The sequence below is a fragment of the Chinchilla lanigera genome, unplaced genomic scaffold (assembly GCF_000276665.1).
Source record: "Chinchilla lanigera isolate Chin_1 unplaced genomic scaffold, ChiLan1.0 scaffold00047, whole genome shotgun sequence".
Taxonomy (NCBI): Eukaryota; Metazoa; Chordata; class Mammalia; order Rodentia; family Chinchillidae; genus Chinchilla; species Chinchilla lanigera.
In genome coordinates, this window is record NW_004955448.1 from 17,564,362 (window position 1) to 17,579,773 (window position 15,412).

The 15,412-nt window shown below is 39.9% G+C and overlaps 1 protein-coding gene across 9 annotated transcripts in view; it reads left to right on the forward strand.

Moving 5' to 3' along the window:
- The window catches only part of LOC102013566, a 399,641-nt gene that overhangs the window by 130,764 nt on the left and 253,465 nt on the right, over nucleotides 1–15,412 (forward strand). Inside the window, exon 4 of one of the 9 annotated variants that reach the window (XM_005393168.2) lies at nucleotides 1,779–2,619. The exons of 7 other annotated variants lie outside the window; for them this stretch is intronic. In XM_005393168.2, coding sequence (XP_005393225.1) covers nucleotides 1,779–1,961 — 183 coding nt within the window. In that variant the 3' untranslated portion in view covers nucleotides 1,962–2,619. Of the gene's footprint in view, nucleotides 1–1,773; nucleotides 2,620–15,412 lie in introns of those variants that run through there. One more of the 9 variants, XM_013518623.1, reaches the window with a different exon arrangement.

Consider the following 15,412-nt stretch of genomic DNA (forward strand, 5'->3'; position numbering starts at 1 on the left):
AGGGATTCAGTGGGAAGGTGGGATGGTGGAGGTAATTCCAGGGTCCTCTGAGATGTGAACTTGCTATAAACTACTGGTGTAACATGTAGTGAGCTGTTCTGGTATTAGAGGGTTAGTGCGCCTGTGCTTGTATGAAATGTGCATAATGTTTACAAAACGCTGGTCTGACATACAGTGAAATATATTGACATACACATAAATATTGGTGTTCAGAATGAGACTGACACTATTACAGATTAATTGGGCTTACATAATCTTTCTTTGAACATTGTTCCTATAGGGTGCATGATTTTAAAGAAACTGCTTTATTATATATTTAATCTTTATTATGTTGTGTAAATGTATATAAGAATTCTGTGTCAAACATGAGTAACAGAACAGGTGGCTGCGTATCTATTATCTATTTCCTTTCTTAGTCATGTAGACCAAGAAAATGCAAACTTTTTATGAATCCTCTTCCCTGCTTTTCCCATCTAAATGATTTGATTCTACCAGGGAGATCTAAAGGAAGTAGGGTGTGGTACCTCTTGATGCCTTGTGTACATGCTTGGCTTATCCGTTCTTGGCTTTTTAGATTTCATCTTTCTCCTCGTTACTTCATTTAGAACTTGAACTAGGAAGTTCAGTTACTTGTGCCTGCGGTTATGGACAATAAATAAACTGTTAGTTCTTCAAAGTAGTTTAGTCATGATTGTGAAGTGGCTGCTGAACCTGTAGGTTTCACATCCTCATTCAGGTTAAGAATAAATTTCAGCACGACTGACCTCGATTTACTTTTGATTTTGTTCTTTGTTTTGAGATTGGATGGTGTGATACTGCCCACACTGGCAGCAGTTTCCTGGGTGCAAGGATCTTCTGCCTGAGTCTCCCAAGTAGGTTGGGTGGAGGGCTGCCACTATGCCTAGCTTTAACTTCTGTTTATATTTTACCGGTCACAAATGTTTTACTTGCTGAGAAAGGGAAGGTGTAAATAGAGAAAATCCCTGGGTCCTAAGTGTTTGCATTCAGTAGCTGACCCTGTGGGTGTGGCAGCCCACCTCTGAGCTTTTGTTACTTGGTTACAACCTTGTGGTAGTTGTATTATTTTCAGTTGAACTTATTCCTAAGTAACATATGTCCACAAGGGATAGGGGTCACAGCTATCAGCAGAAATCACAGCTGGAATATGTTGGTGATCTATTACATTTTCTACTACAGTTTCTTAACTAGGATTTAGGAAATAAGTCTAGCTATGCAGCCAGCTCATAAAGATAGGCAAATTGGTAGGAGACAGAAGATACGTACTTCAAAGTGTTAATTTTGTAATGTCTACATCCATATCCATCAGTCAGGAAGTGTTTTGCAGTGCATGTGGTTACCCTGAACTGACTAGAAAGTCCTCAGAGCTGTAGTAGTATTGTTATTTTATTAATAGACTATGAATGATTAATATGACCACAGACAATAACTAAAATTCTAAAAAAGGATGCTAAAAAATTGATTCTCTGTTTAAATTTAGATCAGAAACCTAGATAAAGAAAATACAGCTTATGTATTCAAGTTCATGTTTCTATTGTTTTCTAAAGCCAATTCTAATAGACTATTCACAGAAAGGTTTAGTCTAAGGACCAATGAATTTGGAATACTGTAGTAGCCAACAGAAAACTTGATTTAGAAATGACCAATTTCCTATCCAGCAAGCCACTGTCCTGAGTCTAAACCAAAATGTAATACAGTGTGTGAAAATGCCTTTTCACATTCAGGTGCGTACTGGTGACTGGTTCATTATTGCAGCGCAGCCTGATGTGGGTGAGATGTTCCAGATTCCGGCAATGAGGAAATCTGCTTCTTTCAAGTCTGTGCTCTTGGCTGAGGCTACAGAATTTCCCAGTGGTGTCTGTGAGAAAGCAAGTTGCAGGACTTGGCAGCAAGTTAGAGATAACAAGACCTCCTTTCCACGGACTGTCCAGACTGCATGCTGAATTTTGCCCATCTGTCGCCAGTCTGCTCTGTCCCGTGTCAGAGGCAGATTTGGAAACGGGTGACACTGAAGATACTTGTTATGCTGGCAGAACAAAGCCCAGAGGTCTCCTTGTTCATGACAGTTCGGATGTTCTCAAGCAGTAATCACTGTTCTACGGATTTCCTTGTGGTGTTCTCCTGTGGCACGAACTTCCTCCTTCCCCTGGACGGGTCCTGTGTGCAGGATACTGAATATTAAAAGCAGCAAGAGACGGTACCACAGATTATATTTTAAAACTACTCTGTTATGAAAGTAAAAGAGTGCTGCTATATACCTACATTTAATAGGACTACATTTGTTGCTTATTAATCAATAAGGTGAGGATGACGTTTGTTTTGGAGACCTAGAGTACAATATTTCCTTCTTATAAGTATGTAATTGAAAGTTCACATTAAAATGTATTCATTTAAATAACAATAGAAGTAAAATTCAGAAATAATGTTGGATGAATGAGTTTAGCCACAAGAAGGTACTAGCATATGATCCCAGTTACGTAAAGTTCAACAACAGGGAAAGGTAGTGCACGTGCTAAGACAATGGTTTGACGCTTTCCCTTAGGGTGGTGCCTGCAAGGGGGGCAAACTGGGGCTCCCGGGCTGGTAGTAATGTCCTCTTTCTTCCCTCGCTAGACTTTTTGTGATGTCTTCCTGCTGTGAAAATTTATCAAGATAAGTTGTATACTGATTGTGTACTTCTGTTTGAATCTTACAGTTCTTAATCTGAAAACTTCTTAGTTTCACTCTTACGACTCTTAAGTTGAAAAAAATTAAAACAATAATTATGTTCTAAAGTAAATATTAATTACAATCTTTTAAAAAGGCAAAGAACAACAAATCGAGAGATGTATTTTTCAACATTATTCTAAATTATTAGCAGTAATAATGGTACTAATTTAGGATCACGTGTCCTGTGTGAGCCACGGCACTAAGTATCGGAATTCCATCTGTCTGTGTAGTGATTCCATGAATGTTTAGGTACTGGTCATCTCCACTTGCTAAGCGGAACTTGGGACCTGGAGAAATTGAGCAGTATGAGCAGGGTCGGATAGCAGGCTCGGTGACGGTGTGAACTTGAGTACTTGCAAGCGGGCCTCAGCGCAGCAGGACCTCCCACCTCGCCCTGTGCTTCGCGCGGCCGTCGCCCGCGGAGGAGCTCACTCCTGCTGGACTCTGGACTTAGCCCTCGGGGCGAAGCTGGCAGTGCCTGCTGCAGTTCCAGTAGGGCTGCCTTCGTTGGAGTCTTGTGTCTCTCTGCCTGCTTCTAAGGTTCTGTTCTCGTGTTGGACTTCTAGGCTTTCTACTCTGATGTGTCGTGGAGCGTCTCTTTTCTGCCCGTGGCTGTTTGGGGTTCTGTTTGCTTCACTTGCCTGTACGTTAAATTATTTTAAATTTTTCTACTATTAGTATTAGTTCAGTAAACAGTTTCATGCCATTTTTGCTGTCTTCTAAGTTTTCACTGATTCCAGTTAATCTTAGATTAGTCTTCCTTGTGTCATCTGGGACCTGTTGAATCTACTTTTCGTGTTCCCTTGTTGATAAACTATCTCTCATTGATCATTGACAGCAGCCCTGTCCTCTAGTTCACACGCTCTCCTCAGATTTGTCCCTTTTGCTGTCCATGCCTTTGGTAGAAATTTTAATGTCCTGAATTTCTATTTGGAGCCTTACTTTAATTCACTGCTATGCTGTTCATTCATGTTTTGCATCATTTTGTTCAGCTGTACTAGGTTTTTGTTAGTATTTTCTGTAGTCTTGGTGGTTATTTTATTTGGTGCAGTATCTGTTTGCTTATGTGAGCTTGCAGAATGTCTCATTAAGCTACTTTGTTATCTCTCCTGATATCATTTCAAATAATTCACGTGTGTGGCTTTGTTTTCCTCCTCTTTGATGCTCCGTGGATCCGCTTTGAGGGAGCTGGGAGTCTTTGGAAGCATTTTGGCGGCTTGTGTCCTCGTGTGTGTGTGTGTGTGTGTGTGTGCATGGGCGCTGAGGTTTGGGGGTCACTGTGGAAAGCTTTGTTTGTAGTATGATGGCCTCTTCAGTCAGTGGCTCCTATTCAGTGCTGTCCTCTGGGCTGTTTGTTTTTGCCTCTGTCCAAACAGTTTTACTCACTTGAGATGAGAGCTTGCAGTGTATTTGGGTCCGTACCAGTTCTCTGGAATGGGCCAAAGTATTATTAAAGATCCAAAGGTAATTCACATATTTTTACACCAGAAAACCAAGTAATAGAAATACCTACATTGCCTTGCCCACAGAAATAAAATTAGCACCACTTACAGCATTAGATACAAGCTCAGTGTTGACAAGCCCTAAAGAACGATAACATACCAACCTTTATCACAGGAGGAAACCTTCAGTTGTAGTGTGAACACTATGACACACCAAATACTGACTCACTGTTGACTGTATTATACACTTCTACTGAGTGGATCAGCTTTACCTCTACTAACAGTAAACCAGTGTTCAACAGCTCTATTATAAAGTTGACTGGTTATCTATAAGACTTGTAATGCTTAGTAAAGAAAGAGGAGGTGGAGAATCTGAAAACGAACAAAGGAAAATTTGATAAAATCACTCAGTAGGCTATGAAAACAAGCAGAGGAAAGTGAGGGGGGGTCCTATTGGGGAATGAAAGGAAATTAGTAGTGTTAGAGAATAGTCACAGGAAAAAATGAACAAGAATGAATAAGAAAAGGATGAGAAAAGACAAAGAACAAAATAAAAAAGGAAGAAGTTAACAAGCAAAAAGAGAAAAGGAGAAAATATAAAAGAAGCAAATGGTGGAAAAAACCTCAATGCCCAAAAACCCAGTAAAGAAAGATGAAAATATTAAACCTAGAAAAAAAAAGATTCAGCCAAAGAAAAAATCCCCGTGTGTTGGAACGAGTAGCTTTTCCCCAACATCTGCAGTCTTGGGAGCCACCCCGTCATGATTTTCGCTACCCACCTTCAGGGCCCGTGGCCTTTGGATGCGCCCTGTATGCACCAGAGGCGCCTGGGCCCGATTGCTGTCCAGCCCAACATGAATCCGTGCTCCTGTTGGAAGACGGGGAGTGCGATCCACCCTCTGGTCTCTGGGGTGTCGGCAGAGTGCAGGCTTTCAGAAATGGGCTGTGGGACTTGATGCCAGCGGATTCGGCGTGTGGCTGTTCCTTTCTCTGGGCCTCGCCCTTGTTGAGGAGCAGCCGGTTGTTCAGCCCTCACTTCCGCCGCTCGGCGCTAAGGAAAGCCGAATGTGGAGCCTGCGTGGAGTTAGGGGATGACTGCGCCTTTGCTCAGGGCGGTGCTGTGCGTCTGGCCCCGGCTGCCTGGTCCCACTGGGGTGAGGGCACCATGAATTTGGAGCAGGCCGGCGCACGTGCTCCTTGAGTAGTTTTAAAAGCACTGCCTCCTTTCACTTCACCCTCTTGATTCTATAAAATTCTTATCACTGCTAGTCTGTTTTATAGATGAGGAATCCAAGACTCAAAGGGTCTAATTTGCAAAACACATTTACCTAGTAAGCAGCAGTCTTTGGGAATGGAGAAGAGGAACTGTTTATTACTAGATAAAGGAAGAAGGCTTTTTAGCAGGAAACAAATGAGTTAGATTCTTAAGGAGCAAGGAAGATTTAAACACAAATACTGGGAAAGAAACTGTTGTGTGAATGAGCCGTGACAGCCAAAAGCCAAATGCGACAGAGAGTGTGTCTCTTTTGCTCTGTGGTCAGTCATCCGTTGTGGGTGTCACGGATGGTTTCAGATTACCTGCGGGCAAAGATCCCTTATGACCGCCTCCTCTGCCCGACTTGCATGCCTTCTCTAGTGCTTCTTTCCTCTGAAATGACTTGGTTTTTTCTGGCGCTGCTTGTTGTCATGTGCCTTTCATGCCCTCCAACCTCGGGTACCACCTTGCTTCCCATCCCTGAGATGCAGCGCGCAAGTTCCCTCACTCTGTAGACCAAGATAGGAAACACCGTCACTGCGAGTGCAATCTCATTTTCACTTTATAGTACTAGAGTTGAACATTCTTTTTAAATTACTCTTTGCCCACTTTGTATTGATTCAACCAAAATCAAACTATTACACAGACCATATTTTATTTTGTTGTTTTTCTTAGACTCACGAATAGAATTAAAAGTCACTAATGCAGTTTAAGTATGTAACTATTTAGATTTTTTTCTAGAAAATCTGAGTTATTAGTAAGTCTCTCTTCCTCTAGAATAAAACAAGAAGCTCTGCTTCTGATTTGTCCCCTTTCTTTTTGTTGTCTAAGGCCTGAATTTTCTTTTCCATTTATATATATACAACCCAAGGAATTAAATTTTATATTCAGTATTCAGAGTTTCTAATACATTTTATAATTATTTTTGTCACTATTTTCAAATATTTCATTTTATGTCTTCTTTCTTCCAAAAGCATACAGTTTAGTAATTTTTATACAGAGTATCTGTAGGCAATAAACTGTCCCCCTTATATATCCAAAGATTCTGTGTCCTGTCATTACTGTTAAAGGTTATTTTAGCTGGACATATAATTTTAGATTGTTATTTTCTATCAGCGTTTTGGACTATCTTGGTTGCTATTGTAGTTGATGGGGCAGGTGTTATCAGCCTAATCATCGTTTGTATATAGAAAATAGAGGTTTTGGGGGCTGGGGATTTAGCTCAGTGGCAAAAACGCCTGCCTGGCAAGCGCAAGGTCGTGAGTTCGGTTCCCGGTACCGGAGAAAAAACAAAAACAAACAAACAAACAAAAAAAAGAAAATAGAGGTTTTGGATTAGGAAGATGCTAAAGTTTTCTCTTTATCTAGCAGCCTAATAAAGTTGCTGCTTACTTGTCCCATTTTTTGTTTCTGTTTCAAGGTATTTATGTTATTTCTGACTGTAAATATATATAATTAATGTAATTATTATATATAGTAATGTAACATAAATAGGTAAACACGTATGTTTGCATGTTTCCTTCATGGCTATGGATTTGAAGCAGAGAGTCTTTCTACCTGAATTCATAATCCCATCTTAATAAGGAGTCAGAGTTTTTAATTTAAATAAGATTAACCCTCTGACTGATCATATGATGATCCTTCTCTTATTATAAATTACAGAAATTTCATTTTCACTTATTTCCATACCAATGGCTTCTGCTTGATTTAAGATTTTCTGAGAAATGAGAATTTCTGATGTAGGGCAAGGCAATTGATTATGTCCAAAAAGCCATGGTGGCTGCTAATCCAAACCATTAAGTCCCCTATCACGCAGCCTTCTGCTTCCTTCAGAGAGATGAGTGTGGGTTAGGCCAGTTCATTAGTCTTCCCATATATTCCTTTTCTTTTTACTTTTCATTCTAATAGAATTAATCATAATTTAAATCACAAAAAACAAAAGACATACGAAAACATTGGAATGAAATCATTTACTCAAATGCTGGTAGCAACTGGATGAAGAAGGTTGTGTAGTTTCTGCATTATTTTGGGTGAGATGAAATCAGACTGCTGCTTGCTTGTGCACTGAGGAGCTTCTCAGTGTCACGTGTGCGAGGTTGCTCACAATGTACAGTGTATTCTCCGAAGAAGGCCCTAGGGAGATGAAACAAAGTTTTTCTTCCAAGATTAACTTTTCTTTCATTCTTCTCTTGTTAAGAGTTTGCTATCACACATACCTCCTTTAGGAATGTTATCATATGTAATCAAAATATTTATAAAATTTCAAGAGTCATTTTTGGCATTGCTGTAGAAGCTCTTCCATTACTAAAAATACTTAAAGATGTTTCCTTGATATATTTACTTGCATTAAGATCATTCCTTCTTTAATAAAAATACGTTATACGTTAGAAAAGATAGTTGCTTTGCCGGGAATGCTCTGAGATGAGGACACAGCCTTTTCCTTCTGCGCCGAGTGGAATAGTGCTTCCCCACATTTGTGTCCACTAGAGTCCGTGAGCTGCTGTGGAGATGGGTCTCTCTGTACGCATGCAAGTTCAAATGAAGTCACACTGGATTAGAGTGGGCCTTAGTCCAGTGATCAGTGTCCTTGTAAGAGTAGGGCAATTTCGATCCGGAGAAAAGAAAGGAGAATTCCACCTAAAGACAGAGATTCGAGTGAAATATCAATAGGACAACGGTATGAATTGCTGTCGGGCATGGGAACTCTGACAGAGGCCCAGGAGACACTGTCCTTCAGAACCTCCAGTGTGAAGTATGCCTGCTAACACCTGCATTTTGGAATTTTAGCTTCTGAAACTATAGGCGAAAAATGTCCACTGTGTAAGCCACTCATTGTGGTACTTCAGTGGGGGAAACTCGAGGAAGCTAATAAACATGCTTGTGGCGGTGTAGCCTATTCTATCCTCAGTAAAGGCATTGTGCATGTGCTGCAGCCCCTGTTGTAAATAGTTCGAATAATTTGTGATCTGTTGCGGTGCCGTGGTTTTCAAAGGGGCCAGTGAAGTGCCCTGGGCTTACCTTGCCCTTTAAGTAAACTAAGCACGGGCTGTGGATATCCCTGTGGCTACACCTGCCGAGCACGCACGAGGCCGTTGGGCTCAGTGCCCGTGACTGCAGCATTCACCATGTGTGATCATACTTTTGTGGTTTTTTTGGTACCAGGAATCAAACTCCGGACTCGTGCTTTCCAGGCAGGTGCCGTGCCAGTGAGCGATATCCCTGGCCGTGGCCGTACGTTTTAGAGACACTCATGAAAGGACTTCTACAGCTGCTGCACGAAGTGGCAAGAATGATGTGTCTGAAGCACAGGGAGTATTTTGAAGGGGGATTAATGGCAGTGTCATTTATTGTAGTAAGTTTATCTTTTAGTTTAAGCTTGCACTTAGTTTTCGATCATTCCTTGTACGGTTTAGGAAATGAGACAGATTGCGGTTTGGATGGTGGCCGTCAGAAAAGGTCTTGGTGTGGTAGTAGAATTTGGTAAAGCCCCCCTAGAGGTAAGGGAACAATGTAGCTTGTAGGAGAACACTCTAGGAAGAAAGAATGCAAAGGCGCAGAGAGAAGAATGTTTCTCGGGTGACTGAGCACGAGCATCAGAGCTTATGTGTGAGCAGAGGTGACGGAGGTTAGTAGGAGGTACAGAGAGATGGTGTAAGTTGAAAGGTAGAATGGGGAGAGGGGGAAGGGAGGGAGAGAGAGAGAGAGATGGGAATGCTGCTGCTGCTGCTGGCATTCTAGGCTCTTACAAGGATTTGAATTCTGTTCTACCTGACATGGAAATCACTGGAAAGAAGCGGGCAGAAAAGTGACATGATCCAGCTGACATTCTCACAGCAGTTTGAGAAGTCTGGGGTGGTTGCCATCCAGGTCAAATACCAGCCCTCATAAAGACGTTTTTGAATAGACTCAGTTTGTCACAGATGCAAGCCAGTAATGTGGAGACAGATACTGCAGAACAATAGGAGTGAATCAACACGTTCTACATAGATAAAAATGACCTAGCAGTAACAAAAGGTCATTGTTAGGAAATGGCTTTAGAAAATCTGAGCTGCTAGCCTGTCTGTATTCTGTCTTTAGCTCTCTGCCAAGGAAGACCTGCTCCAGCTGACATGTGTCGCTATCACTTTTGAACTCTTCAGTTTTTCTCTGCCATTTAATTGGCACAAGATTAAAAAAATTCCCATTACAAGTTTACCATTATGTAATGTAGCCGAAGGTAGACACTCGAGGTGCAAGACGCTTTGAGTTTAGCTTGCTTGAGTGAGTTGTGTAAATAGAACTTTGAAAACGGGTAAATAAAGGGTGGAATCAAGAACTTACCCTGTTTTCCTTAAGTAAACTACTATACTTCGGATAGTCAAATAGTTGATGAGAAAAATCTTGTAATAACAGCTAATGAGTTAAGAAAGAAGAGCAGAGGTTACAGTGTAAATCACCCACTAAGGAACCAACGGCTTCACCCCATCACACCTAGCTCCACGCAGATGTTTATTCTGATTTCTGTTCCATCAGTACCTCCTTTCATCAGGGTTTTAGTATGTAACAGAACAACTTACTGTCCTGACCAGTGTGTTACACGTGCGTGTAGTGAGCAGCGAATGCAAATCACTGCTGGCTGAAAACGATAATCGTATAAAAGATGATTGGGTTCATGAGCCTACAGGAGTCTAGTCTCCATAGTAATGGAGAGCTGTTTGAGTCACTGTCGGGATTATTAGCATAAGTGCAGCAGAGTTACACTCGTTGTCACTTTGAAGAAGAAAAACATCACGGATTATGAAAGCTAATTCTTCTAATATGAGAGTTTTTTGAATGTCAAAAGTTAATGATAGCAGTGCTTATCAATTATTTAATGCATACCATATGCCATGTAGTGTTCCAAGCTTTACATATAAACCTCGTTGGGATATTTGATTGACAGAGTGTGACAAAGGGTCAGACTAACAGGACTGAAATAAAATAAAGTGAAGTAGGAATTCTTTACTTTTATGCTGTGAAAGCCTGGACAGAGGTCAGGGCTCCTTCTGTGCTGTTAGTCTGCTTCCCTACAATGTGTTGCTTCATGGGTACAACCCAAGAAACCTCACTCTTGATTTCGTCTCTCTTAGTGATAGTTTTCTTCCTTTTAAGGGTCAAACCTGGAAGTTACACAGACCTCATTTGCTTGTGTGCTGTTGCTGGGTACTTGTACTTAGTCAGTTGGCCACATCCAGCTGCAAGAATAAAGGGAAAGATAGTTTTTAATCTTGTTCTGGTGACCACTTGCAGGCTCGACCTGTGGGGTGTTTTTATTTCATCACTATGATAATCCTGTGAGGTGGGTGCCTTATTTTCATAATTTGTAGTTTTACCTTTCAAAAATGTCCCTAATCCTTATTTTTTAATTTTAAAAAATATTTACAATGAGATATTAAATTTTATTACATTTGAGTTTGGACCTAGGTTTTTTTTTTTCTAATTCTGTTTGGGTAACACCTCATGTAAATTCACAGTATAAATTTACACTTCATGTAAATTCAAAACCTTTGGCAATCATAAAAGCTTTGTGATCTTTTAATTTCTGGAAAGAATTTGATTACACTTAACGGTAAAAGATATGCCAATAAACTAACAAATAGACATAGGAAAAATTTAAGAAACCATTTACTGGAGCAAATAGATCTCTCCTATTGGCTGGTTAAAGCAATTTCATACCATGTGCAAATTGCAAATTCTGCTCAATTGACCATAAATGACTGGAGTGAAATGCTGAGAAAGAGCTTCTGCCCAGGTAGGCTCAGCTGGGAAGCCTCGTGGTGCTTAACCAGTGACGCCCAGAATGGGGGCAGGGAGTGACACAAATTCCGTATCTTTTTTTCTATCAACTGTTACACTGGTTTTTTTTTTGTTTTGTTTTGTTTTTCTCCGGTACCGGGAACCGAACTCACGACCTTGCGCTTGCCAGGCAGGCGCTTTGCCGCTGAGCTAAATCCCCAGCCCCTACACTGGTTTTGAGCTTCCGGGAGCCGGAAGAAATATATTACATAGTAGGAGTTACTGACACTGTGTAATAGAAAGAAATATTCATATTGGTAAGAAAGATCAATGTTTTTCTTGTTCTAAATTCCAAAAACATTTCGTTTTTGTAGATAGAAGGAAAAGTGAAAAATGCAATGATTCAGTATTTTTCCATCTTGTATTCTCAACATTTTTTCAGTACATGTATAAACAATTACGCACTATGTTTTAAAAATACGAGCCCTTGATAATCAAGGGCATATCAGAAGTAAAGTGTTTATTTTTTGTAAGAATTTCTATAACTATTTTATTGTACTTATAAATAGTAACATAGAGGGCTAGAATGAATGTATAGAAAGTTAAATGATACCTCCTAGATCAACCCTGTCTTTTCTGTATAAAAATTATAGGGTTATATATTTCATTTTTTAATGTCCTTTCATTTTTCTTTGGCGACTAAAGACATGATGTGACAGTGTACTGAAGAGAAAGAAATTTAGCTGCGGACTAGATACATCAGGAAGGTCAGAAGACCCTGAAAAGGAATAATGCGTTCAGATTACACAGATACTAACGGTAGTGTTGATATATTGTGCCCAGGGCAGAAGCAGCAGGGCTGTGACTGCAGTAATGTGCAGAGGCAGGGTATGGAGCTGTGTGGCCTGGGCGCACAGGTGTTTTCTTCTTCACTTGTCCTTGGTTTATTGTCTCCACTCTTTTCCCTTTCTCCTTGTAATTTCTTGGAATATAAAGTCTTTAAATTTCACAGAAACAGATCTAAAATCATCTTGAATCTCTTTGTGTGTTTGCTTGTGTGAGACAGAGTCTGCCTGGTTAGTTCAGACTGGCCTTGAACTCACTAGGTAACCCAGTTTGGCCTTGGACTCAGGGAGCTCTTCCTGCTTCAGCCTCTTAACTGGTGGGATTACTGGCAAGTGCCACCATGCCCAGCTAAACTTCTTATTTTTTCAGTTGACAAATCTAGTTTTAAGCTTTTAACTGCTTAAGATGTTTCCTCTTAGTACTGAAGTCTAGCAGCATTTTTTCCTCAGTTGAGTGCCTTCTATAGGACTGCGTGCCTCATGCTCATAAGAATCCTTTCTTACCTGATTTTATCTATCGAAATTAAAAGTGCTCAGTGCTGTCCACACATGAATGATACATAACTCTCCTAGAAAGCAAATGTACTTTAAATAATTTTAAAATGTCAATTGGGAAATGTCTTCTACTTCTGGTTACAGTAGAGAAGCAGAAACTGGATTTAGGAGTCTGCCTAAAACAACCATCTTTTTTTTTTGGTTTTTCTCCGGTACCGGGAACCGAACTCACGACCTTGCACTTGCCAGGCAGGTGCTTTTGCCGCTGAGCTAAGTCCCCAGCCCCTAAAACAACCATCTTAAAATAGATGAAATATATTGAACAATAGTTTTCGGGACAAGAGGCCATGAATGTCTGAGATACAGAATACAAAGATTGCCCCAGCTTAACGCCGTAGGAGAGCTCCTGGCCCGCAGTAGACAGAAGAGGAACGCAGCGAGAGACTGTCAGTCTCTCGGAGTTGAGACAGAGCTGGCTCCAGGCACACTGAGCAATTCAGAGTTCCAGTGACAAAGCACTGAAGAGGAGAGACAGTGTCGCAGTGAGAATGCTAGAAACCTGTAGAGGATCCTCCTTGAGACAAATGAATGACCAGCAAATTCATCGACAAAAGAATCACCTGAAAGGATTCCTTTAACAGTGTTTGATGCTCAAAGGTGTGATCCTGCTAGCCAGACTCTGAAGGTCATAGTTAATTGGTCATTGGATAGAATACTTGTAGTTGGGGGTAATTAACCCTAAGCAATACTTTGAGTCTATCTAATGATCGTAAAAAGATGACCCCAAAGAATCAAACTGTCACCAAATAGCCAAAATTTCTAAGTGACTCAAAACTATGATCAAGGCTGGGTGTGGTAGTGCACAACTGTGATCTTTGTACTCAGGAGGCTGGGGCAGGAGGATCTCCATGAATTTGAGGCCAACCTGGGCTACATAGTGAGTTCAAGGCCAGGCTGACCTACTAAGTAATACCCTGTCTCAAAAACTGCCCCACCCCGAGGCCATCAATAATTTTTTAAAATTTATTTTTTTTTATTGTGAAGAGAAAAGAACAAAAATGAAGCCAAAAATAAAACAACACAAGGACAATAAAAATAATACAGAATTTGAAAGTAAGATCATAGGAAATCAACAATGGTTGTTGTATTACTGTTATCTTTAAAGCAGTTGCTCAGGTTACTAGAGATAGGTATGCAAGATTTATCAAACAATTAAACATTCACTGTTCCTTTCAATAAATCAATAGAAAGTAGTACCACTATCTTAGCTATCTTCTGTGTGTACACACACACACACACACACACACACACACACACAAAATTTCCCCGTCCTTCTTTCTTTTCTCCTGTCCCTCATCCCAGTTGTTCTTTGCTACTGAGCAGTTTCTTTCCCTTTCACAACATCTATTGTACCTTTGAGATTTTATTTACTCTTTGAAGGTCATACGGTAGGAAGATTTATCTGACCATAATACAATGAAATTAGAAATTAATGGCAAAAGAAACCTCAAAAACTCTATATAAACACATGGAAATTAAACAGTACCCTCCTAAACAACCAATGGGTCACAGATGAAGTAAAGAAAAAATTAAATAATATCTACAACTAAATGAGAGTGCAGACACAGCATCCATAAATTAAAAACACTCAAGTCATATAAATGTTCAATAATGACAATGAAAATTAATGTAAGTAAAAAAAAGAGTTATATTTGAAAATCTCTCAAATGTTTATAAAACAACTGTAACTCATTTCTAAATATCCATGGTTTGAACGAGAAATCAAAAGGGGAAGTGAAAAATAGTTTGCACTGAATGGATATGTATACATAGTATGATCAGAATTTGTGAGATGCTAGTATAGCAGTACTTAGGATGAAACTTTTAGCACTAAATGTCTATGTCAGAAATGAACAGAGGTGTCAAGCCGATGACCTTAGATTCCACCCTAAGAAATGAAAAAAATGTAAGTGCAAATTAAACCCAAATTAAGCAGGATCAAGGAAATACTGAAGAGTGGAGAAGAAACTCATAAAATAAAAAATAGTAAAAGCAGTAGAGAAAATCAGTGAAAGTAAAACTGATTCTTTGACAAGATCACTAAAATTTAAAATCCCCTAGCCAGAATGATAAGCAACAGAGGTGCAGGCAGAGACTTCATGAACAAAACCCAGACTACAAGGGAAATATTACAATGAATCAACAAATAGGATCTCACCTTATTAAAAAGCTTTTGAACAACAAAAGAAATCACCAACCAAGTGAAAAGGCAACCCACAGGGTGGGAAAACTCTTTAGACAACAATCCCTCAAAGGACTTGTATCTAGAACATATAAAGAATTGAAAAAAATCATACGCCTCAAATTCAAAGGCCCAACAACACTGAGATTCCATCTCACCCCAGAAAAAATGGCTGTCATCAAGAAATCAACCAATAACAAATGCTGGAGGGGCTGTGGGGAAAAAGGAACCCTTCTCCACTGGTAGTGGGATTGGAGTGTAGACTGGAGCAACCACTGTGGAAATCAGTGTGGAGAGTCCTTAAAAAACTAGGAGTAGAGGTCACATTCCACCCAACTATTCCCCTTCTGAATATCTTTCCAGAAGAATTAAAAACATCATACCTCAGCAAGATAAATGCACCCATGTTTATAGCAGCACAATTTGTAATAGCTAAATCTTGGAAACAATCTAAATGCCCATCACTTGAGGAATGGATAAAAAGATGTAGTTTTTTAATCTAATGGAAGACTACTCAGCTATAAAAAAGGATAAACTCGAGACTTTATAGGTAAATGGAGGCAACTTGAGACCATACTCATAAATGAAATAAAGCAGACCCACATGTGTAAACATTGCGTTATCTCACTAGTGTGAGAAACTGAACGAGTAA